At 40.1% G+C, this 26,602-nt stretch overlaps 2 protein-coding genes and 2 pseudogenes across 2 annotated transcripts; 3 read left to right on the forward strand and 1 right to left on the reverse strand.

Annotated features, from left to right (window-relative positions):
• The first annotated feature begins 6,696 nt into the window (after positions 1-6,696).
• LOC133953379 (4-galactosyl-N-acetylglucosaminide 3-alpha-L-fucosyltransferase 9-like) lies at positions 6,697-9,720 on the forward strand. Its single transcript, XM_062387285.1, has one exon. The coding sequence runs from the start codon at positions 6,697-6,699 to the stop codon at positions 7,786-7,788; it is 1,092 nt and encodes a 363-aa protein (XP_062243269.1). The 3' UTR covers positions 7,789-9,720.
• Positions 9,721-10,618: 898 nt separating this feature from the next.
• On the forward strand, positions 10,619-11,413 carry LOC133953380 (4-galactosyl-N-acetylglucosaminide 3-alpha-L-fucosyltransferase 9-like; annotated as a pseudogene).
• Positions 11,414-19,005: 7,592 nt separating this feature from the next.
• LOC133953442 (uncharacterized) lies at positions 19,006-26,528 on the reverse strand. The gene is made up of 2 exons (XM_062387369.1): positions 19,557-26,528; positions 19,006-19,481 (listed from the first exon to the last, which is right to left on the reverse strand). The coding sequence occupies exons 1-2, from the start codon at positions 19,984-19,986 to the stop codon at positions 19,006-19,008; spliced, it is 906 nt and encodes a 301-aa protein (XP_062243353.1). The 5' UTR covers positions 19,987-26,528.
• On the forward strand, positions 23,400-24,742 carry LOC133953381 (4-galactosyl-N-acetylglucosaminide 3-alpha-L-fucosyltransferase 9-like; annotated as a pseudogene).
• Positions 26,529-26,602: the final 74 nt, after the last annotated feature.

The raw sequence follows: 26,602 nt of genomic DNA on the forward strand, positions 1-26,602 counted from the left end.
ACTCAAACTTCCTGTGCTTGGAAAGCCACAATCCCCAACCCATTCTCTAAACTGTTCAGTACTACTTTTGCCATAATTCGTTTCCATGTACTGAAAATTAGGAGATGAAGGCTGAGGTGCATTTACAGAAACTTTCCTCTTTCCTTCTTTACTGCTTTTTAAACCCATTTTTGCAGACCAAAAGATGTACTGATACGGGAGAAAAAATTAAAATGTTCCTGATTCCTTTTTTATTTATCTTATCAATATTCCTTTATTTAACTATTCTTTAAATTTGAATTTTGATTTGAGATTATTTTCTTTTACTTTTTAGCTTTAATAAACCCAATTCTATCTCGTATTTTAGTTACTTTTCCTAATAAGAGGTTTTAGAAATCCTCTTTTCCCCTTTTTTTTTTTTTTTTTAAAAATACCCTTAGTGCATCATAATACTTTTAGAGAAATATCATTCAAATCTCTAGACACACACTTCTCTCTAGTAATACGCCTCCAGGTATTAAATACTTGGAAATGCTATTACTTATTTTATGATAACAGTTATTTTTATCATGAACTCGACGTCAGAGCTCAAACTTAAAGGTGTGTTTAAATTAATAAACACGTCATACATTCATATATACTTTGTTAATACAGTTAACATTTGGACCTTTTTCCTGAAAGGTTCCTTCCTGGAGCGCCCCTTGGATCCTACACCGATTTTGTAACTCAAAACCTTGCCATGCAAACACGTCTGTTTCTCACTAAATGAGTGGATCTCTTAACGTATAAGTAAATATTCAAATCTAAAAATAGGTTTCATACATTCTATTGGGGTCATTTGGATTATTATGTCATAAACATAAATGCAGGTTTTGCTCCGCGCTGGAATGGACGTGTGCAGGTGAGGATATTTATTTATAAAACTAAAAGAAGAGGGACTATCTTCAGAAAACTGTGTGTGTAGAGACAGAACTGGAGCGATGCTGGGGAAAAGGCATGACTGAAAGCGAGTGTCAAGTTGCACGGCACGTAAATTTCACGCACTGACTATCAGACTTGCTCTTGCGGGGAAATGAGCTGAGCTGCCTGTATGAACTGCGGGAAGAGGTGCGCATATTTGTGATGGAGCATTGATCCCAGTGATGGTATCAGCGTTGCCATACATATACGCAGTTAATCTCCTCAGTCAGCGTGTACCCACAAACTAATGGGAACAATACTTATAAGTAATACTCCGGAACATTTATCCAGAGTCTATACTTTTGTGTCTGTGACATTAAGTGTAGTTGTCTTTTCCTGTTTAAGTACTTGCTATCAAGAAAATAATTTTATTTTTATAAATGTTTTCAAACATGTTGATAAACTTGTTTAATAACTGTGTGACCTAATACAAAATGTTTGTTTCATAGGGCTGCCTTCGGGCAGAATATTTACGGTCACTGTCTTTTCCCACATTTAGAATTCATTTAGATTATTTGGCCTTGTTTAGATTTAGTTTCTTTCTGAATAATTGGTTTAATTTCTGGTTTCCTCTGTTTTATTTTATTTTGTTGTTCTGTGGCCAATGTGCAATATGTTTGATGGGTACTGTGCAATCCGGGTTTAAAGGCTTGAATATTGGTGAGTTATTGGCTCCGTAAACTATCGCTTCCAGTGATAATCCAATTCTTAAAGTGTGCTGTGCTTATTTTATGCATGATATTTTAGCTTTGTTAAATTGGGTCTGGAGCCTTTAACTCCATCCGATGTCCCGATTCAATAACCATCTCTCGTGTCAGTATAAGAGAACAACACGCTCGGCAACATTAGTCACTAGTAGTTATTTATTTGTACAGAAGGACAGTTTTAAGCGACGCTATACGTCATGGCGCTAATACACTTCCGTAGAAACGTAACTCTTTTTTGCTGAATAAAAAAAAACATAAAAAATAATTTCAGGCACAATTTTGGCAATATTTGTTATGGAAAATATAGAAAATTAAACGAAACACAATTTTTCGAAACTAAGTACTGTTGCATAACCAACAGAAGATCCCAAACATGTGACGTGATTTTGGCGAGAATATAACGTAAAGTTATTGAATATTCTTCATAAACAATATTTCCCAAAATTATGCTAAATCAATTTCCCCCAAAACTAAGTACTGTAGCATATCAAGCAGGACCTTTGACATGATTTTGGTGAGAATATACAATATTACAGTTAAATTATTGAATATTTTCCATAATAAATATTTTCAGAAATTATACAAAACACAATTTTTCCAAACTAAATACTGTAGTATAGCCAGGAGATCCTAGGTCTGTGACATGATATTGGTGAAAATATACATTATTACAGTAAAGCTATTAAATATTTTTCAAAATAAATATTTCCCCAAATTACACAAAACCACATTTCTCCAGAAAAAGTACAATAGCATAGCCAGTAGGAGATCATAGACCTGTGACATTACATTGATACAATGTAATGTTCTACAGTATTACAATGAAGTTATTGAATAATATATCCCAAATCTATGCCAAATATATTTTCTTGAAATTAAATACTGTAGCTTAGCCAGCAGGTGACCCTGGACCTGTGACATCATTTTGGTGGGAATATACAGTAATAGAGTCAAGTTATTGAATATTTTTGTAATATCTTTTTTCGGTGTTGCACTTTGTAGACGGTTCCTGCGCACTCGTTTCACAGAAGGCTGTTCATAGACACCAATGTTCTGTGTCTCTCATGGAGGACGACGACTCATATTGATTATAACTGGCCGAATCTATAAATATCTTTCCAACTTTACTGAACTCTGAACTCTTCCAGGTTCCGCTGAAGATACGCCGAGGCGGATTTGATTGTTCTACGCACACTGAGTCAAATTGTGATCTTCAAGTATTGATCGTCAGGACAGAGGATGTCACACTATGTTAAATCCCTATGAGACGAATTGTGATTTGTGAATATGGGCTATACAAATAAAATTTGATTGATTCATTGATCGTCCAGCAGTGCAAAGCCGTCTTGTCAGGCTAGGAGCTGAGGATTTCGGACTCCTCCCTGGTTTCCCTGGTTGAAAAGTTACAACCGAATCAGAATCAGCAGAATTGGACACATCCAGCCCTGTGGAAAGGTGAGGGCAAGATTATTCAATGCAAGTTGATTGTGCTGTAGATTAATTTATAAACTACAAGTGTTAGTCGCCTCGCGTGTGATCATTCTCTGTCACGGTTATTTAAGAGTTGCTTTTACATGATAAATAGATAATAATTAATTTACTGTTGTGAATGCCACTTCATTATATCATGGTCTAGCCTGAAGCTAAAGCGAACATGTTCTTAGCAGAAATATTATTGATATGGATATTGTTATAATTTTCAACAACATATTATGAGGACAATTTTAAATAGTGCTTTTTAAGTAAGATTTAATAATTTTCCTAGCACAAAAGGGTGAATGGATAACAAAAAATACAAAATAAACAAATATCGGTATCGGCCAAGAATTTCCATATCTGTGCATCCATAGCTGCAACACTTTCTGAATGCTTTTTCAAAATAAGCATTGTTTTGATAGGAGCTAGCACAATATATTTACTAAATAAAGTTTAAAAAGTAGCACCAGTATGTACGATTAACTTATGAGCAGCAGTGTGAAAGATGGACCACAATAAACAAAAGTCTGTGTAGAGGTGGGTAAATAGGGAATGCAATATCAAAAGCAGGTCAAGGAATGACGCATTAGGGAAATGGTGGGTCGCACAGCGGACATTCAATATTACTGGTTTTATTTGTTTGGTAAGTAGGCAGGGACTTTGATATCAGACCACGGTGTGTGATCATATCACAAAAGCATGCCAGTATCAAATGGAGCACTACACAGGAAAGGTAAGAACATGTTTTTTATTCAGTTGGGAAAATCCTAGTATTGACTTTTCCTAAATAAGTATTTATTACCATAAGTCTCTTGCATTGAATTATGTTATATATAAACTAGTGCTGTTAATCGATTAAATAAATTATTCAAGTTAATCACGTCAATAGGCTATGATTAATCATGATTAATCACAAACTTAAATATTATTTAATACTATTTTCAAGTACAGTGTTTAAATAAAGAAATGTATAAACTAACTGGTTAGGGCTTTTCTAAACTTTATTTTACATCTCAGGCAATTACAATATCTTTATTCACTGAGCAACAACATATAAAATGCTAATTTATTTGGCAGACAACCACATCAAGTACAAGAATAACTGCTTACCTGTAAATAATTTGTAAAATGACATATGAGTAGGCTTAACATTCGTAAAGAAAATTAATGCCATGGTGTCTTTGAAGAGTAAACAGTCCCTTTTCCAACTCTACAATGAATAATATTATTTGATACTTGTGAGCTTTATCTATTAGATGAGCTGTTATGCCGAGGTAGTTATGGGTGCTTACTGATGTCCAGTGGTCTCCTGTAAGTTCAATAAATGAAGCTCGTGCCAGCTGCTCCACTTTCGTTTCCTTTTCACTTCCATAGAGTTCAGGGATTCTTGTGACAATAGTTCTCCTCGAAGGCGTTTTGTAGGATGAGTCCTCTGAGGCGATATGGACAATGTCTCGAAGCCCCTTGTCTTCAACTATGTTGATGGGTCTGCAGTCGGTTGCGACCCATTTAGCGATAGCGTTAGTTAGCTTAGTTGTTATCGTCTTTTTGACAGAGAACAGGTGTTCCAGTTTAACTGGCGGGCACAAAAAAGTACAGAAATCTATTTACTTTTTTTTTTTTTTTTTTTACCATTTAAATGTATATTGTGGTCTCAACGTGATGCTGACACGGACACATGAACTCGTGAAGGGTTTCTGTAGGATTTTTATTTCAGCAAGACCTGCAGTAGATCACCGCACTTAACACACAGGCGCTTTGTGAAAATGAAGAATCTGCCACCGGCTCTGAAAAACAGCCTCAACATCTGGAATGTCGCCAGAAACAATGCCCGCCAGTTAAACTGGAACACCGGCTCTGCTGCAGTCTGCCAGTGTAACTTGACGAGCACGTCTTGAACTTGTCTCTGTGTTAGCGTCTGTGTTAGCAAAGATGTGCTTTGCACGACGACGTTACTACAGACTCGTTGTACTACGGTGGAAAGACAGTTCATCACTGCAGTATGTACACACAAATCTGGTTTTATCTATACTCCCATTCCGAGGCTTTTTAAATCTAAATTTGCCGTTAAGCACACCGGGGTCCGTCTCCTCACTCATCACTTCGCTACTTCTTCACCCACAGGCAGGTAAACATCCGCGCTGGAGGACTACGGCAGGAAATTGTGTTCAGACTTGGTGATGTGATTAATTTGCGTTAAAAAAAATGAACGCGTTAAGGTTTCCAGATTAATTGCACGCGTTAACGCGTTAACGTTGACAGCCTTAATATAAACTACAATTATTGTTCTGTAATCTGTAATATTTCTATCTCATAAACACATAAACCTCTAATCAAGTGAAGATTGAGTCAGTATTTTTCACTATTTGTCTGATGATTAACAAACTCTTAGAAATTAATACTGAAAGAAAAAAGTTAATGGGTCAATCCGACTTGAATTTATAATCATGAGAAATATCAACTAATATTTGGATCAGTTTTTCTTATAAAGAACATCGGAATATTTTGTTTTTTACTTCCATTTATTTCATAAATAGCCACATTCAGTTTATATAATCATGAGATGTCAGCAATCCTGTGGGAAATCAAAGATCTTAGTTAATTAAATTAGGGATCGTAGAAATGTGTATTTATTAAGGATAATCAACTCTCCTCGTTGTGTTGCAGCTCTGTTTTAAAGCAAGAATGGACAAGTTGAAATACATTTATTGTTCTTACTACATGCCACTATTTGACATGTGTACAAGGGATATTTCCTATTGAGAAGTCATAAGAGAGAGAGGGTGGGGTGTTGAGTCACTGGCCACATTATGAGAGACATTGCTATTGATTAAAGTTTGTCGGTTTCATGTTCAAATATTTGTTGCAATAATAGAACCGGTTAGTGTTTGTCAAATCTAGTCTCCGACTCAGTCACTCCCCCCCATTTGATTACATAGATATGATGGAAGTGATGAGCCATTACTATTAGAACCGAACAAATTTGGAGCCTGACGTTATGGATCAGTATCTTCTGTTCGTGCGCCATCACCACCACGGTGTTGCCATTCTCCGAAGGTGAATTGGCCTGCAGGAGAATATACTACCTAGTGAAGCTAATGTAATGTAATGTAATGAAGCTGCTACGTACAGACCTTGCATCCGTCACCAGAGGCCGTTCCCCTCAAAGGCACCCTGGCTGTAGGGAATATACCTAGTGAACTTGAATTTCCTGCGAGCAAATGGCAACAAATAAAACAAAATCCAAATTGAACACTTTAAACCCAGCAAACCACCTGATATGCAACAATTTCATTAGGCTGCAAAGTATATACAAATTAAAGCATCTGGGGTGCAGCAAACCACCTGATATGCAACAATAGTGATAGGCAGCTAAGCACATACATATTATTCAATGAAATTATGCAATCACGCACACTGCTTAAATGTGAAGCTTGAAAATGTGAATCTTATCAGGCCTGTTGTTACTAGATACAGGTGCATAGCTGACTGTATTGGCTAATGGTCCTTTGAAGAACTGCAAGTCATGATGTTGTTATTAAAGAGGTGACAATAGTTTATTTTTTCTTTACAGATGAGAGGATCTTCCAATAAAACGCTGTTCCTGGTAAACTTAGCTATCCTTGGTCCTATCTGTTGCGTTATTTCTTTATTTGTATATTTAGAGGCTCAATCTCCCGCATGTCAGACTATGTCTAAAGTAGCTGATGAAAAAAATTATGAAGCTACAGGGGCAACTGAAAAGCCCATCGTTCTGCTGTGGTTCTGGCCTTTTGATGTGAAGTTTGATTTCCAAATCTGCTCAAGCCACTTCCACATTGATGACTGCATTCTGACTGATAACAGGTCATTGTACAGCCAAGCAGAGGGAGTTATCTTCCACCATAAAGCAATAAACTGGTATTTGAAAAACATGCCCAAGGAGCCACGTCCACATTTTCAGAAGTGGATTTGGTTTGATCAGGAATCTCCCACGAACACGGGGAAAACACCAGGTCTGGAAAATCTGTTCAACTTAACAATGGGCTACAGACGAGATGCTGACATCACAGTGAGAGATGAGGTGAAAATCAAGCAGACAGAGACCAAGGAGGAATTTGTTCTTCCCAAGAAAGACAAACTGGTTTGTTGGGTTGTCAGTAACACCAGCCCAACTACTGGAACAGCTACGAGACAGAAATATTACACAGAACTGTCCCAACACATAAAGGTAGATGTCTATGGTGCTGCTTATAATGGACACCAGTTGAAACCTGAAGACTATTACCCAACCCTTGCGAGTTGTAAATTCTATCTCTCATTTGAGAACTCACTCCATGTGGACTACATGACGGAGAAGGTCAATGGGCCCCTCGCAGCAGGGACCGTCCCTGTAGTTCTGGGTCCACCAAGGGAAAACTACGAGCAGTTCCTTCCCAATGGTTCCTTCATTCACGTTAATGATTTTCCTGACGCCAAAGGTATGGCAGAGTATCTGCAACGCCTGGACAAGGACCATGAAGCATACATGAGTTACTTTGAGTGGAGAAAGTACTATGAAGTCACTCCTCATCTTTTGACCTTGAGCAATGAATTCATTCATCCCGTCTGCCTCGCCTGTGACCACATCTCAAAGGACAAAGAATACCATGTTGTCAATGATCTTTATGAGTGGTACTTTCCATGAAAACTACAGTGAGAACATCATTTGACAGAGTATGAACTAGAACATATACTTTGAATTTGTGGGATTGCTTTGACATTTTATAGAGTAATGATTTAATGAATCAATATAATTCACATGGTAACCATTGATATTAATATATAGCTGGGGTGTTTTGAGTCACTTTGAGTTGTTTTGAATACATCTAGACAAATAAATGAATATTCAAATCTAAAAATAGGTTTTACCGATTCTATTGGGGTCATTTGGATGATTATGTCATGTTTATTTTTGTTTTGTTTACGGGGACCTTATTTTATAATTTTTTAAAGACAAGTGAACTTCCAGTTTCTACCCTGACTTCCTTAGGTTTTCTATTGAGTAAGGTTGTGCTAATGATTAGGTGGGGCATCAGTTGCATGGATCCAGCTGAGTATCTGCACACTTACATTAAAAACTGACATAATTTTACAACTCTAAGGGAAAAGCCTGTGCTTTACACCTGCTTTACACTGTTTTGATTCAAATTAACTCGCCAACACCATTTGGTGGGGAGACATCTTGTAGAGCAGAAATTATGCTATTGGATCTAAATAAACATTGCATGAGCATCCATTTTGCTTTTCATGCTATGTAGCAGTAGTTTTAATATAGCGCCCACATAAGGCTTGAAGGTAGAACAAAAAAGGGGCCTGGCTTGTGTTACTTAGATGGGCACCAACTAACTCCCAGTGTAAGCCTGCATGAAATCTGTTTCTCTAGAGCAGGGTTCCCAAAGTGGGGGTCCTGACCCCCCCGGTTGTCTCGAGACACAGAGGGGGGTGGGGTCGCGAGATGCTGTCCAAAAAAAGAAAATGTAAGTTTTTGCAGAGCATAATGTTTACGCTGTTTGTACACATGCTGGACATTACTTTGAAAATCTCCATAGTCAAAATATTTAATATTCAGTATGTGAACACAGGTATATCAGTCTCACTCTGGAATTATTGAGTATTTTTAAATATCCAGAAATTAGGTATTTGAAGCTAAAAATTTGTGACTTTTATTTTGTAAAATCTATTCATTTATATAATCAAAATTATATTAATAAAATGACACAGTGGCTGGCTTCCAGTTACCGTTCAGTCCGCTTTGGGTGCATTTACCATAAATGTCAGTAGATGTGCGCAGTAGAATTTCTGTATTGGCTGATTTGACCACAGAGACGCGAGTGTCGACTGGCTTGACAGCAGTTAATCTCCTCCAGCCAGCGTGTACTCACAAACTAATGAGAAAAATACTTGTAAGTATTGCGCCGGAACATTTATCCAGAGTCTATACTATTGTGTCTGTGACATTAAGTGTAGTAGTCTTTTCCTGTTTTGGTTTTAGTACTTGTCATCAAGACAATAAGGACGGCGTGGGTCTCTGTTTTTTTTTTTAATGAATTGAAGGTATATGTTTTATGTAAGTAAATGTTTTCAAACATGTTGATAAACTTGTTTAATAACTGTGTGACCTAATACAACATGTTTGTTTCATAGGGCTGCCTTCAGGCAGAATGTTTACGGTCACTGTTTTTTCCCACATTGAGATTACATTTAGATTTAGATGTTTAGATTTAGTTTCTTTATAATTAATTGGTTTGATTTCTGGTTTCTTTGTTTTATTTTATTTTGTTATTTGTTCTGTGGGCAATGTGCGATATGGTTGACGGGTACTGTGCAATCCGGGTTAAATGGCTTGAATATTGGTTATTGGCTCCGTAAACTAGAGGCCCTCTTCTGTTATTTCAGTGTATAATATTGTTTTCAATAATAATCCAATTCTTAAAGTGTGCTGTGCTTGTTGTATGGATGATATTTTAGCTTTGTTAAATTGGGTGTGGAGCCTTCAACTCCCCCCTTTTTAACCTTTGAACATGACCCTGTGCGGTTTGATCAGTTTTTATCACCTCTTGTGCGAATTGAATAAATTCTCTATTTCTGGAATCATCAGCCTCCCGTCCCGTTTATTCTGGATATATGTGGTGAACCCGATTGACATTCAACTGTCACCCTACACTTTTGGCCACTACACAAAGGTAAAGTTTTTTTCATCCAGGCCCTTGGAAAGGTGAGGGCAAGATTATTCAATGCAAGTTGATTGTGCTGTAGATTAATTTATAAACTACAGACTCTGGTCTGTAGTTTATAGTTAATCGCCTGGCCTGTGATCATTCTATGTCACGGTTATTTAAGAGTTGCTTTTACATGATAAATAGATAATAATTAATTTACTGTGAATGCCACTTCATTATATCATTGTCAAGCCTGAAGCTAAAGCGAACATGTCCCAAGCAGAAATAGCATTGATATGGATATTGTTATAATTTTTAACTACTTATTATGAGGAAAATTATCATATTATTTACTGATACATGATTTTCCTGAACACTCATGTATCAGCCAGGAATATCATATTTAATGTTCCTCCAGCCAACCAAAAATAATTACTACATTTTTCCTGATGTTTATTTATAAATATATTATTTAGAAATTATTTCATGTGTTTACAAACTCGATAATCATTCTGGTTGCATAACACCATGGTGGCTCCATATATTGCTACTATTAATTAGAGGAACGTTTTGAAATTATAAAGAATTTGGGCAGAAATTATGACCATTTGGTTTCAAACAAACACGTACTATAGATTATTGGTCTTTTAATGTTTCATGCAGTTTAACAGTACTTTGACAATTAGATTAGAATTGTAACTGGTGTGACGACTTGTGTATATTATATTAATAATTGTCATGACGTCAACAATATAACTAAGAAATGTGTTGACAGAGAGTTGTGATTATGCTTTCTTCTTTTCTGGCAGTTTCAAAATGGCTCCCGTTTCCACTTCTTCTTTTTTGCGGGCCTTGCATAAAGTGACCATTGTGCTGGCTTGGGTCATAGTGCTCTTTTTAATGGACTATAGGTATTTTCCATCTCCAAGATGTCCCCCTCCCCCAAAAGGGGTGACGAGGCATACTCCTACACGTCAGTGGTTTCAACCTCCCCAAGCAGCTTTTTCAACTCTGCAAGGATATAAACATCAACAGCTGCCACCTGACGGATGATAGATCCTTATACTCCCTAGCTAATGCAGTTGTGATATTTAACAAAGCTATCAAAGATGACCTGTCCAATCTTCCCACCACGCCAAGGCCCAAATTCCAAAGGTGGATCTAGTTTAACATGGACCCATCCACCAGCACACGCAAGATACCAGGCATCGAAGGATTTTTTTATTTAACCTTGAACTAGAGGCTAAATGCCAGCGAGCAGACATCCCTGCTCGCTGGCAACTGACCGTCAAGAAGCAAATAGATAAGGAATTTGAGCTGCTCAAAAAAGATCTATATGTTTGTTGGATTGTGAATGCAACTAACCTTTACACAAGCACAGAGGCTAGATACAGCTACTACCGTGAGCTCGCAAAACACGTAAAGGTGAACATCTTTGACATTTCCTCTGCCAAGAACTTGAAGGGAGAAATCTATTTCATAACTATTAGTAAATGCAAATTCTTCCTTTCCTTCGAGGATTCAGTTCACCCAGATTACACAGAAACATTCAATGGTAGTCTTTCAGCACGCACTGTACCAATGGCTTTGGGCCCACCCAGAAGAAACTAAGAGAATTTTTCCCCCAGGGGTAGGGCGGGGGCTTTGAAGACCGTCATCATTTACCCCCAAACCAGTACATTGAACCGGTTACCTACAACAACAAGCGGAAAAAGTAGAATTGCAGGCTGACCGGCTCTGAGAAATGCGCGTCGGTGGTGAACAGCCAGGCTTTTGAACGCTAGAGATTAGAGCTACGCGGCGCTTCAGCATTGCGTCAGCGTCTGGTGTGAACCCGGCATCAGACAACAGGTCCTCTGGTTGGAGATTTCCTGACCCGCTTGCAAGGACATCAATCACAGCACAAAGCATACCGACTTAAAATTATTTGTATTCACAACAGAACAATATTTTGTGTATTTTGCTGCTTCACGGTGCTCCTATACCACTCATTGAATTGGAACTATTGTATTACTACCTACTGTTCTGGTGGTGAATTGTTCTCATGACCCACAGTTCGGAGTACTATGAATGAAAAAGAGATGGTCCGATCCGTCATGAGATAAAAGCATAACGTTCATTCTATTGTAGTAATGCGTTGTGGAATCACAAAGCTTTTATTTTTAAAAGTTGTGAACTTGGATCCAAAGGTTTTATCGATTGCTTAACAGACCTCTGAAATAGCCGACATGCAAGTTATAAAAGAACTATAAAAGCAGTTTAGTTAATCATTTGAACTCATACATATATAAACCACACACATGAACAGCAATAAAGAAAAGTCAGTTTGTTTTTTATGACCAACTCTGACTATAAAATATTCACTGCACATAAACTAGATAGGATGAGCAAGTTCTTACTTCACGTTCTACAATAAAGGTCAGGGACACAAACAATAAATATTTAATATATATTCTGTTGTGGATTACTAAAAATAATTTTTGGAATGTTTGTTGTGGTTTAAAATGTTGTTTGGTAGTTGTCCTAGTTTGCTGCAACTTTTGTTGGGCTAGTCATGAGATAAAAGCATAAAGTTCAAAGACGTTATCGTTTGCTACGCAGACCTCTGAAATAGCCGACATGCAAGGTATAAAAGAACTATAAAATTAGTTTTGTTAATCATTTGAACTCATACATATATAAACCAAACACATGAACAGCACTAAAGAAAAGTCAGTTTGCTTTTTTGTGAGCAACTCTGACCATAAAGTATTCACTTCACATAAACCAATAGGATGAGCAAGTTCTTACTTCACATTCTGCAATAAAGGTCCAGCACACAAACAATAAAGATTTAATATATATTCTGTTGTGTATTACTAAAATAATTTTGGGAATGTTTGTTGTGGTTTAAAATGTTGTTTGGTTGCGTCCCAGTTTGCTGCCACTGTTGTTGGGCTAGTCATGAGATCTTCAATTGAAGGACTCTATGCCCGGGGTTATGTCCATGCAAAAATGTCAGTGCTGGTGGGTTAGCCTAACCCTTAAAACAAAAAATCCTAACTATTACTGAATTAGTAAATGGGCTCGTTACTATTCACTTACTTGGAAAACTGCAGAGGGCAGCAGACGAAGGCAGTTTATGATTAACCATAATTTCTGTCAGTGGTGTATAAAGTACTTGAAACCCACACTTGAGTTAAAGTACAGATATCTTACCTGAAAGTGATTCCAGGAAAAGAAAAGTTACCCGTCAGAAAATGACTTGAGTAAAAGTCCTAAAGTAGCTCCTTTTAAATGTACTTATGTATCAAAAGTATCTGGTGTTGAAATGTACTTAAGTATCAAAAGTAAAAGTACAAGTATCAAAATTTAAAATGTAAAGTGCTTTTTATAGTAGTCCTATACAGACACAAAACCACCCAAAATTGTTCTCTTCAGGATTTATTTCAACTGACTGAAAAATTATAACAACAATATACATATAATGTATAATTTTACAAATTTGGAACCCCAGATGCTGAGGTTAAAATAGTATTGGACTAGTGCATTTTAACTTATATTGACAAAAAATAATCAACACAACAGAATAAACAAGTGCCTCTTGCGTCTACCTCAAAACACTAATAGACCATAGTATAACCACTTAATAATTCTGTAAATATCACTAAACATGGACCTTTCATCAGTAGCAGGAATGATACACAATGCCCCTTATGATAACTCAGCAAAGGGAAACCAGTCCTAGGCACACAAAATAAGGTAGTTTCTCTTTTGTTAACAGCCTGCACAGTGCTAGTACAGAGAAGAAAAAATCACTGGACACAGTCTCGTTTAGCTGAAGGCCAAATTTCAGAAATCAGAAAGTCCAACCGAATCATTCAAAACTAAAAAGAGGACTCGCAGAAAGGACTCAAGTGAGTGACTCAACCTGTCGCAGTTCCCAGCTTAAACGCCTTAAGTATATTTGGTTACGCCTCAAAAGTGTTTGTCTTCTCCTGGATATCTTTGTCATGCTCTGTTATACAAACAGTAAGAATATATTTTTAACAATACCCTATTTGCATTTCTTTTTTTTTATATTGGTTGCTTTGCAAATTGTCCTCCACTTAGGGCTCATGCAGTGCTGAGCGCCAGTCCAAACAGCTGCAGCCTACTTCTTCTCTGACCCACAGCATCAGACAAACAGGTATGGCGGTGTTTGTGTAGTCACGGACTCAAAAACTTAAAGGATTCATGATGTTAATGTGTTTCTTTTAATGATTTTGAACTGTACATTGAATTTCCGAACTGTACATTGAACTAAACTAGAATTATCACGAAGCCCTGTCGAGAAAACATAGAAACGCTGGAGCAGAGTGGTTCAAATCGATGTAAAGTGTCATGGAGCATGCGCATGAAATGACAGAAGACGAAAGTCGAGATCCTACTAGCTGAACGACTTCTCTACCACCTGAAATCACTGTTACCGCAGCAATCAAACAGGACTTGTTAGAATCGAGTTGTAAGATTTGCCGGTTTTGAACAATGGTCAGATGAGAATAGATTAAGCAGTGATAGATTAAAGTGTTGCTTGGTAATGTCATCCCTTTCCTAACCAGATTCTTAAAAACATCGATATGGTTCATGTTGTTGCTATTATGAATAGGGTTTAGGAATAAGGCCAACTTAGCAACTTTGTCGCTAAATCTGGCGACTTTTTAAATCCTCATGGCGAAAGCTACTAGCGACAAATCTAGCGACTTTTTCTGGTGTTATGGAGACTAGCTCTGCCAGAGTGTTTCTTTTGAATCATTTTGCTGGTCCCAAGCCCGGATACAGGAGGAGGGCTGGACGTAGAAAACAGAATTATTTTTTAGTTTAGTGAATGTAATACTCTTCTGTAGATAAAAGCTTATTTGTAGTTCTAAACATATTTAAGGAGATTTTTTTCTCACTTTTTGTATGGCCTACAGCGACCATTACATTATGCAAATTAGGCGATGGTGTCACTCAGCGACTTTTAGGAGAGCCAATAGCTACTTTCCTTACTGAGGAGTTGGCAACAATGGAGGGGAGGCGTGGTGCGTTCACGGTTAAATACAACAAGCGGAGAAAGAAATGCGCGTCCCGTTTTAACAGCCAGGCGCCTGCGCACTTGAGAATTTTGCGATGCTGCGCTTCGCCGTCTTACCGAGATCAGTCTTGTACAGCTAGGGGGAGTATTTCCCCTCTAACAGCCGGTGGTGACCGGACAGATGCTTGTCTGGGGCAGGGCGTGCAGCACTTGGGCTCTTCTCTGCACTTGGATCCGGAGCAGGAGAGCTCCTCCGGCTGCTACTCGCATGAGAGTGGCTGTTACCATCATAAACCTGGGAGCGTCATCAAAACGTGGATATTTTTAGGTGCTTCTCAGGTGGTTCATGAGACATGTTCTCAGATGCTCTCTGTCCGCTGGTGGGAGGTTGCTCACCTGTGTGGGCGCGCATGTGTCAGTGTTTGCGCGCATCTGGATGGAACTCCGCCGTGCGCGATACAGAGAGCAGAGATCTAAACGCGCGACCATGTAGAGACAGACATAACATTCCTCTGGCGATCTGGCGCTTTATTACAAAATAAGAAATAAAATAAATAATAAAGTTGATCTTCCATGGGGGGCGGGAGGTGCCGTTGGCGGGGTGCCCCCCTAGTAGAACGGTAGGGGAAACACTGAATGTGCATGTCCAGCAGCGAGAGAGAAGTGCGCCGTGCGTACAGGCGCACCTCTGCTGCTCAAGTAACCAGTCAGGTTTGAGAATATACGAAGTAGAAAGTACAGATATTTGTGCTCAAATGAAGCGAGTAATAGTAAAAAGTCTTCAGGAAGATCAGTACTCAAGTAAAGTCCTGATATGTGAAACATCTACTTTAGAACAGTAAGGAAGAATTTCTACTTCGCTACTTCCAACAACTGATTTCTGTTGGCTTTCAGATAGACATTAGCCTGGGTGCCAGACGAACTTAACCCCGCCCACAACATTTGAGGTCGGGAAGTTCGGTCTGGAGTCGCTCCGTTGGGGAGAAATTATGCCCGGTTCGAAAGTGACCAGACCAATCAGATTATCAGGGCGGATTTTATACGATAACGGTTTCAACGGTAACGTAATCAACCAGGTCATCAAAGTGCGGTGGGTTGTTTTCAACAAACATGCCTGCGGCTGGAGAGCTGAGATGTGTAGATGCTGCATTTGAGTCTGTTTTAGGAGATATCAACAGCGCATTCATTTTGAAAGAGGAACAGAGAACCAAGGGCGACGAGGCAGCGCTAATAATATCACCCGTTGATCCAGTAGATTAAAAGCATATACTTACTTGCTCCAACATTAAGCAACAGCGTCCCAACATTTGTATTTCTTGGTGTTGTCTTTATACAACATGATCCGAGGATCATACAACGCACTGCACTTCTCCACTTCAATTATTAATTTAATGTCATCCATGTTTAAGAACTTCTCCGCTGTTTGCTCCATTAAATGTCGGGTGTCGAGGGTAAATTACGAATTCTCCATTGAAGCCTACGTTGAGAATACGTAGCCCCCCTCTCTTTTTATCTTTATCACTGCTTGTGTGGCCGTAGTGAATGGGCAGAGGGGGTCATTTAATAATGTCATTGGTAAAATTAAAGCTCCAGGACAACAGAAGGGGACTTCAAATCATCATTTATATCTTATAAAATATGTCATCACTATCGTTAAAAATCGATACACTCGCGTCAAGCGCAAAAAATAGACTCAACGCCGTAACGATCTCTGCACGGTGCGAGGCAGCCTCGGCGCAGCGCGGCGCTACAGCCTCCGGTGTGACCCGCACAAAGGTTTAACATGGGAGTGGATGGGAGCCAGCTGTTATTTAAGGCTTGGCGCTGCGCTTCAGTGTCGCTTAAGCGTCTGGTGTGAACCCGGCGTTAGTAAATAACTCACAATGAGTCGCTTAACATACGTCACATACTACGTTGCTCTGATTGGTTGTAGGTCTATCCAATTGAGACAAGAGGAATTTTTTTTTCTGGTTCGGTTGAAACACGCCCCATAATCACAGCCCAATGAAGCGGTATCAGACTCACAATCTTTCTAGAATTGTGAGTATAACAACGTCAGGCTACAAGATCAAGATCAAGATTTTTATTTGTCAAATGCACAACAATAACATTAAGCAGTCGCTGGCAGTGAAATGCTTGAGTCTCAGGCTCTCTTCTAACAATGCTCAAGTAATTACACACTATACAATAAAATAAGAGAAATAGTATAAAATAGAACATCAAAATAGGAAATAATGTATGTATATCTAAATATATATTAACAGCTGAGGAGAAAATAAAACAACAGAAGTGCAAATATGCAAATATGTCACGGTGCTAGTTTGATGGAGTTATTGCAGTTCAGAGGAGTTTAAAAGTCTTATGGCCTGGGGGATGAAACTGTCTCTGAGCCTGGTGTTGCGGGCTCGGGTACCGTCGGCCAGATGGCAGCAGGCAAAAATGTTTATGGCTGGGATGAAAGGGGTCTTTAATAATCTGGCTGCTCTTCTTCCTGCACCGCTGGGTGTAGAGGTCCTCTATGGATGGTAGCGCTGTCCTGGTGATGTGCTGGGCAGACTTCACAACCCTCTGTAAAGCCTTACGATTCAGGGCGGTGCAGCTGCCATACCAGGCGGTGATGCAGCCAGTCAGGATGCTCTCTATGGTGCATCTGTAGAAGTTGCAGAGTATCCTGGAGTCCATGTGGAGCTTCCGCATCCTGCGGAGGAAGAAGAGCCGCTGTCTGGCCGTCTTTCTGATGGAGTCTGTGTGATGGGTCCAGGTCAGGTCATCAGTGATGTGGACCCCGAGGAACTTGAAGCTGCTGACTCGCTCCACCGTGGCCCTGTTGATGGAGAGGGGGGCGTGTTCTTCTCCTCATCTCTTCCTGTAGTCCACGATCAGCTCCTTCGTTTTGCTGATGTTGAGATGGAGGTTGTTGTCCTGGCACCAAGATGTCAGGGCTCTGACCTCCTCTCTGTAGGCCTTCTCATCGTCGCCTGTTATCAGGCCTATGACAGTGGTGTCATCAGCAAACTTAACGATGGTGTTGGAGCTGTGGGTGGCCACGCAGTCATGCGTGAACAGGGAGTACAGAAGAGGACTGAGCACGCAGCCCTGGGGGGCCCCGGTGTTGAGAGTCAGGGTGGAGGATGTGGTGCTGCCGATCCGCACCGCCTGTGGTCTGCCTGTCAGGAAGTTCAGGATCCAATCACGGAGGGCGATGTTGAGCCCAAGGTCTCTGAGCTTGGTGACGAGCTTCAGGGGCACGATGGTGTTGAATGCTGAACTGTAGTCGATGAACAGCATTCTCACATATGTGTCCCTCTGGTCCATGTGGGAGAGGGCAGTGTGGAGGGTGAGGGAGATGGCATCTGCAGTCGACCTATTTGACCTGTAGGCAAACTGAAGAGGGTCCAGAGAGTCAAGGAGGGAGGAGGTGATGAAAGGTTGGACCGGCCGCTCAAAGCAATTCATGATGATGGAAGTGAGTGCTACTGGGCGGTAGTCGTTTAGGCAGAGGATTTTTGTTTTTTTGGGAACAGGGACAATGATGGTCTTCTTGAAGCATGCGGGGACTACAGACTGGAGCAGTGACCGGTTGAAGATGTCTGTGAACACATCTGCCAGCTGATCTGCACACACCTTGAGAGCTCGGCCGGGGGTCCCATCAGCTCCAGGTGCCTTGCGTGTGTTGATCCTTTTGAGGGATTTCCTGGATATGACTGGGGGGCTGTCCTGGATATGACTGGGGGGCAGCGGTCCTCCTGGGCCTCTTCGATCTCCGCAGCTGGGGAGTTACTCTCAAAGCATGGATAAAAAGTGTTCAGATCCTCTGGGAGAGATGCAGACACCACATCAGCACTGCTGGTCTTGGCTTTGTAGTCTGTGATGGTTCTCAGTCCGGCCCACATGTTCCTAGTGTTGGAGCCCTTGTAGAGTCTCTATTAGCACTGCTAATAGCACTCCGGAGCGCATACCTGGATTTCTTGTATTCCTCCAGATCCCCCGAGATGAAGGCAGCAGTCCGTGCTTTGAGTTTAGCATGGACATCACCATTTATCCAGGGCTTCTGGTTGGGAAATATTTTTACTGTAATCCTGGGTCCGACGCCATCGATGCATTTGCTAATGTAGCAGATGACCGCGTCTGTGTACGTGTTAATGTCATCATCCTGGAACACGCACCACTATGTTGTTTTGAAGCAGTCCTGAAGAGCCGAGTCTGATTGATCGGTCCACTGCTGGATGGTCCGAGTCACCGGTCTGTCACGCTTGACTTTCTGCCTATAGAAAGGCAGCAGCAGGACGGAAACGTGATCTGATTTGCCGAATGGGGGGCGGGGGAGGGCCTTATACGCACCCCGGAAGGGAGTGTAAACATGATCCGGTGTGTTTGCTCCGCGCGTCGGGCAGCTGATGTGCTGGAAGTATCTCGGCAGGACTTTCCTCATCTTGGCGTTGTTAAAATCCCCGGCCACGATAAACACAGCCTCGGGCCGTGATGTCTCTGTCCTGTCGATCACGGCATGCAGCTCGTCCAGTGCCTGGTTAGTGTCGGCGCTGGACGGGATGTACACTGCTATTAGAATGACCGATGTAAACTCCCTCTGGATGTAATAAGGACGGCATCTGATCATTAGGTGCTCCAGGTCCGGAGTACAGCCTGAAGAAATAATTCTCACATCAGAGCACCATAGATTATTCACCATGAAGCAGACACCCCCTCCCTTGCTCTTACCTGAGTTTGTTGTCCGGTCCTGGCGGTGAATGGAGACCCCCTTGGGAACAATGGCGGTGTCCGGGATCGAGGGGTCGAGCCAGGTCTCCGTGAAAACCATCACGTTACAAAACTTGATGTCCCGTTGAAACGCCATCCTGCTACGAAGTTCATCCAGCTTGTTGTCCAGGGACTGGACATTAGCAAGAAGAATGCTTGGTAGAGGAGGCCGGTTTTCACGTTTCCTCAGCCGGACCAGGACGCCGGCTCGCGACCCTCTTTTCCTTCGTCCTCGCCTCCGTGTTCCAGGTACAGCAGGTAAACCGCGCCATGGGTAGTCTCCCTTGTTTGTTGTCGGTGGCGGTGAAAAAGTGTTTTTTACCATCAAACCAATGGACAGAAGTTGTTCTCTATCATATATGATGATAGGGCTCGCTTTACCAGAGTGCATGATACAAAAATAAGTAAAATAAATAACAAGATAGAAAAAAAAGAGAAAAAAGAGCAGAGCTGTGGGAGAGCGCGAGACACAGCAGCCTTCCACGGCACCGTTCAGACATATTCACATGTTTAACTGTTATATAGTCTGGTCTGTGCAATGCTTTTAACAACTGTTCTAAAAACACTATATACACTACCTTCTAATTTGATTCATAGCATTGATATTTGCTCATGGAATACAATGTAATTCATCATAGCACACTTACTTACTTAAGGGAAACAATTAACAATTTCAAGTTTTACATTTATTTTAAGGCTGGTGTACTTACGCCAGATAGTTTAGTTGGTACCTCTTAGAAAAACGTGTTGTCTGCACTGAGGGAAACTATCTTGATTTGCATTTGTAAAGCTCAGAGCATTGTCATTTGCATGTGAAAGCCTCCCCAAGGCCTAGAAGCAGGGGGGTCACCTCCCAACATTCACAGACCTGTAAAACTAGCAGAAACTGGTAAACCTGCGTCGGTTCCTGACAGTTTGCTGTGCTGCCTGCAGATTCCTGTGAACAGCCGTTAACCGAAAATTCTCCCAAGATTTTCTGAGACACTTAGTGACACAAACTGCAGTGGGAGGGACTGTAGTTTCTCCTCTGTTAGGCTTGGTAATACCACCAACACAGCTTGTCTGATGTCCTCCCCCGGTACTGACATGTCAGCATACACTCCTGATCAAAATCTTAAGACCAGTTAAAAAATTGGATGAATTTGCATTTTGCACTGTTGAATCTTAGGAAGGTTCTAAGTAGAGTTTCAAAATGCAAAAAGAAGAAAAGGGAACAAGAGCCCAAAGGTTGTGAGCAGGCAATTTATTGAAAACAACAATTTAACTGAAGTAGGCTGTTCATCAGCTGATTAGTTCCCAATTATGGGAAATTGCAGTCACTGACTGTTTAATTTAGGCCCAATTCCGTTTCACCCAGCTAGCGTTAGCATGCTAGGATTAGCGCGCTAGTGTTAGCATTCTAGCTTTAGCCAGATGTTAATGAGCTAAACTACTCCTCTCATAACAAAGCATCCTGGTAGGGTTGCACACTAGCTTTTCAATTTCAAATGTCATTGATTCACTTCAAGTCATTCAATTCGGTAAGTTGTCAATTTAGTAACTGCAAACAATAGCATTGGCTTAATTAAGAACTCAACTATGATTTTACAATCATAGTTTTACATATAAATGTTGTAGGCCAGGGGTCTTCAACGTTTTTCAGGCCAAGGACCCCCAAACTGGGCAAGAGATGGAGCAGGGACCCCCTACTATATATATATATATATATATATATACAGTAGGGGAGAGTGGGTTAATGTGGGACATTTTTTCCATTTGCTTCCCTCTAGGTGAGCTAAAATGATATATCAGTAAAATTTACACATTTCCCATTAATTCAGGATATTTTCTAGCAATGGAAATGATCAGAATGTCTTCAGGACAAAGGGCAGTGAAAATATGATTGTTTTAAAAAAAGTGGTCTTGTGTCCCACTTTACCCCTTCTACGGGGTAGAGTGGGACACTTACCTTTTCCACTTTAAAACTACCATAACAACACGTTGTAATAGTTAAAATCCCGACAGCTAGAATTGACAACCACTAATATCGGACTAGTAACAGAATCATGGGGATAGGTCAATTAAGCACATTTATGATTCATGTGATCTCTTGCACACCCTAGCTTACCTGCACATTGTTTCTCTGTCCAATTGGCAGGGACAGGGATATTGTTTTTCTCTGCGTATTCAAATGCCAGTTCACAGCTCTTAACTGGAGCAAGGCCATGGAACTGGTCAGCTAGTTCTTGGCATGATGGCTTTTCTACAATGTTTATGAAAATAAAAAATAAAACATATATAATGGAATATAACACTAGAATATGTTTAAGACTAAACTTAACTTGTGCTTCATGGTGGGGTAAAGTGAGACACTGTCCCACTTTACTCCACAGCATTTGTCCCACTTTACCCCACAGCCACCGTTTTAGAAAAAACAACATCTCTTATCAATTCAGGCTAATCTTCAGCTAGCATCAACCACATGGTCTTATATGTTGGAAGTTCACCAACATGTATGATATAAATTTTTCTACCTGATTCAATTTGTTTTGACACAACAGTTGATTAAGTTCAAAGCAAGAAAATTTACTTTTACATGCAAAAAACTATTTTTTGTGAAAAAACATACTTTCCACAGCACAAGCACCATCTTCTCCTTCATGGCAAGGGGGGAATGGGAGGGGCTTGAAAACATATTGGTCAAATGACCACAAATGTGTTCCGTTGCCTAGATACAGGGGGTTTCTCACATTACCTGATGTCCCACATTACCCCGCTCTCCTCTATAAAATTGTGTTTTATATTAAACTGGGCCTAGTGCCTTGTATAAACATAGCTACCCTGTTATTGTGCAATCAATACTAAGCTTATCAAATATTACAAGGGTCCATTTATTCATGTTTTTAATTTAAACATGTGCAAGGTACAGGGTGGCCATGCCACTGCCATTTATAAACATACATCTTGCATACAACACTGAGCTATTAAAGTAATTCACAGATTCATGTTTTATTTTAAACATGCATGTAGAGGGGACACTGAATCCTCAAGCCATCTCCGGATGGCACACATACGCCCACATTAGTGAGATGTCGGACCCTGATGGGTAGCACACAACTTATCTAATCTTGGACGGATGGAGGTTGTCAGGCAGAGGGTCATATCAGCCTCACAATATGTTGGAGGTAAATGTGTATTTAAAGACATTTAAATTTGTGGGGGGGAAATTGGTTCGAAAAAAATTATAATAAAAAATTATAAAATAAAAAAAAAAATTGTCTAATCAATCAAAGATTTCGCGACCCCCCTGCAGTACCTCCGCGGACCCCCTAGGGGTCGCGGACCCCCTGTTGAAGACCTCTGTTGTAGGCAATTAACATTCAACTCACGTATGTAGTGGCTGGACACGGCTGTAGCTCCTCTGCTCCCATGCTCTCTTGTCAAGTTCCTTTTCAAACGGCCTTGTGGAACGCAATCGATATCAACAGTATTTAACTTTAACATGCACCATCTTCAGTCAGAATACAACTTGCCTGTAATTTCACAATGTGTTATTGTGGAAAAATGCTGTCAGCTACTGTAATTATATTTAGCCCATGATGCATTGCGATATACAGATAAACTTCGTAAAACAACAGAAAAAGATGTTACTGTATAATTTTAATGTAGAAACTACAGCGATTTGTTTCAGTGTACAGCAGTAGAACCAGTTAGTGTTTGGCATCTAGACTCCGGCTGAGTCACTCCCCCCCATATGATTACATAGATATGATGGAAGTGATGAGCCATTACTATTAGAACCGAACAAATTTGTAGCCTGAGGTTATGGATCAGTATCTTCTATTCGTGCGCCATCACCACCACGGTGTTGCCATTCTCCAAAGGTGCATTGGCCTGCAGGAGAATATACTACCTAGTGAAGCTAATGTAATGTATTGAAATGAAGCTGCTACATGTAGACCTTGCATCCGTCACCAGAGGCCGTTCCCCCCAAAGGCACCCTGGCTGTAGGGAATATACCTAGTGAACTTGAATTTCCTGCGAGCACACTGCAACAAATAAAAAAATATTTAAATTAAAAATTTGAATACCCAGCAAGCCACCTGATATGCATCAATATCATTAGGCTGCAAACTATATACAAATTAAAGCATCTGGGGTGCAGCAAACCACCTGATATGCAACAATAGTGATAGACAGCAAAGCACATACATTTTATTCAATCAGATTCAATGAATCCTACAGTCTAATCTATTCCTAAAGTTTTTTTAACAATAATTGGTTGGAAATATATGCTTCTTAATTCAGCCCCACGCACACTGCTTAAATGTGAAGCTTGAAAATCTGCTCAAGCCACTTCAAAATTGATGACTGCATTCTGACTGACGATAGGTCATTGTACAGCCAAGCAGAGGGAGTTATCTTCTACCAGAAAGACATAAACTGGTATTTGAAAAACATGCCCAAGGAGCCACGTCCACATTTTCAGAAGTGGATTTGGTTCAATGTGGAATCTCCCACGAACACAGCGAAAATTTCAGGTCTGGAAAATCTGTTCAACTTAACACTGAGCTAAAGACGAGATGCTGACATCACAGTGAGAGATGAGGTCACAATCAAGGAAACAGAGACCAAGGAGGAATTTGTTCTGTCCAAGAAAGACAAACTGGTTTGTTGGATTGTCAGTAACAGCAACCCAGCTACTGGAACATCTACGAGAGAAATATTACACAGAACTGTCCCAACACATAACGGTAGATGATTATTACCCAACCCTTGCAAGTTGTAAGTTTTATCTCTCATTTGAGAACTCGCTCCATGTGGACTACATCACGGAGAAGGTCAATGGGCCCCTCGCAGCAGGGACCGTCCCTGTAGTTCTGGGTCCACCAAGGGAAAACTACGAGCAGTTCCTTCCCAATGGTTCCTTCATTCATGTAAATGATTTCCCTGAAGCCAAAGGTATGGCAGAGAATCTGCAACGCCTGGACAAGGACCATGAAGATTACATGAGTTACTTTGAGTGGAGAAAGTACTATGAAGTCACTCCTCATCTTTTGACAACGAGCAATGAATTCATTCATCCCATCTGCCTCGCCTGTGACCACATCTCAAAGTACAAAGAATACCATGTTATTAATGACCTTTATGGGTGGTACTTTTCATGAAAACCACAGTGAGAACTTCATTTGACAGACTATAAACTAGAACATATAATTTTGATTTGTGTGATTGCTTTGACATTTTATAGAGTAATGATATAATTAATCAATATAATTCACATGGTAACCATTGATCTAATTTTTAAACTCGAGCTGATGAAAAAAGTGTTGCAAATGTTCTCTTATTGAGTCACTTTGAGTTGTTTTGAATACATTTAGACAAATAAATAAATATTCAAATCTAAAAATAGGTTTTATACATTCTATTGGGGTCATTTGGATAATTATGTCATGTTTATTTTTGATTTGTTTACAGGTCGAAGGTAGAACAAAAAGAGGCCTGGCTTGTGTTACCTAGATGGGCACCAACTAACTCCCAGCATGAAACCTGTTTCTCTAGAGGAGGTGTATGTGTTTATAAAAATATTAAAGTGAGAGCCTCCAGACATTTGTCAAAAACAACTGAACTTAGTGGAAGGATGCATTATGGTTCATGGAAGAACCAATTAAATGTTTCTGCATTTTCCCCATTTTCCGGGGGGAATAATTCATCGATCTTGATGAAAAACTCCGGCACATTTTATCTCGAAAGTAGCTTCTGCGGTGATTTCCATCCAGACTCAAGAAGTGATCTTTGAATTTCAATGTTGGTGGCGTTGATATAGCCCTTTTCAGCAGAAAACTAGAGTGACACAAGCTGTACTGAATTTCCCACACTTAGAGATATCAGTTCCCTAAATGTGCCCATATCCCAGCCTTCCACCAAGTTTTACTTTTGTGTAATCTTACTTACAAACAAACACATATAAAAACCAAAAAACGAATGGACAAGAGTTCAATTATAATCTCCTCGGGCAGAAGTGCTACTATATCCTACAGCTTTGCGGGTTACATACAACAACCAGTGGAGAAAACAGAATCTCTGGCTGACTGGCGCTGAGAAATGCGCATCCCGTGTGAGCAGCCAGGCGCCTGCGCGTTAGAGATTAGGCTTCAGCGGCCGGTGTGAACCCGTAGTGACTGTCGTAAATATATATTTTTTTAACTTTCCGGTCCATTTAACACAAAGCTACGTCATGGACATGGATCGCTTGGAAGATGTCAGTGTTATAATCCTTCTGTTAGGGGAGTAGTTTATTTTGTTTTGTTTTTAAATATTGTAACGATCTAGGTTACGGTCTGAGTGCTGAAACATCGAATGTGGAGTCCGTCGATTGAGACGATGGAGTGCTATTCATTTGCAAATATTCTATTGTTTTTGCGCAGGCTACGGCCAACGGTAACCTTGGATGTGAATTAATGTTTGGTGAGACCAATGCTGTAGGGCCTGCAGTGTGAAAGGCCCATTGTAGGGCCTTCACAAATTAATAAACTCTAAGATTTGAGAGCTTCCCTATTTTTGGAGTGTGTCATATAGTTTGATTTTGTTTTCTCAAATTAAGGATGGTTTATGATTGAACTTTGATTTATGAATGCATTTGTCTACCATTCCTCCACAATATCAGACCCATTTGGTTTCATTTGTAGTATGCAATATCGTAATGAACTACACAGTCAGTTGGTCTGCTCAGTGAAGCAAGTGTATAGTTCCACTCACTCCCCAATATGAGTTTATAAGCTATGAACAATGTCAAATGTATTGTGAAGTTGATTGATTACATGTTCACTCTTAGGTCGGTTTATGTCACAAATATATTCACACACTGAACCATGCTCTGACAACTTTTGGTATTCTCTTCACAATGTATGACATCTTGTGTTATGATGATTTGAAATCTGGTCAAAATGGTACATTTAGGTATGAAACTAAACCAATTATTGCGATTTAATTCACTACTAATTTCGACGGTGGTTACACAAGGTTAT

The sequence above is a fragment of the Platichthys flesus genome, chromosome 5 (assembly GCF_949316205.1).
Source record: "Platichthys flesus chromosome 5, fPlaFle2.1, whole genome shotgun sequence".
NCBI lineage: Eukaryota > Metazoa > Chordata > Actinopteri > Pleuronectiformes > Pleuronectidae > Platichthys > Platichthys flesus.

Excerpts from the sequence above, each read along its gene's own strand:
- LOC133953379 (XM_062387285.1), top strand. The coding sequence starts at position 6,697 with ATGAGAGGATCTTCCAATAAAACGCTGTTCCTGGTAAACTTAGCTATC.
- LOC133953442 (XM_062387369.1), bottom strand. The coding sequence starts at position 19,986 with ATGCACTCTGGTAAAGCGAGCCCTATCATCATATATGATAGAGAACAA. Across the intron at positions 19,482-19,556 it reads GGACCGGACAACAAACTCAG|GCTGTACTCCGGACCTGGAG; the intron begins GTAAGAGCAAGG and ends TTATTTCTTCAG.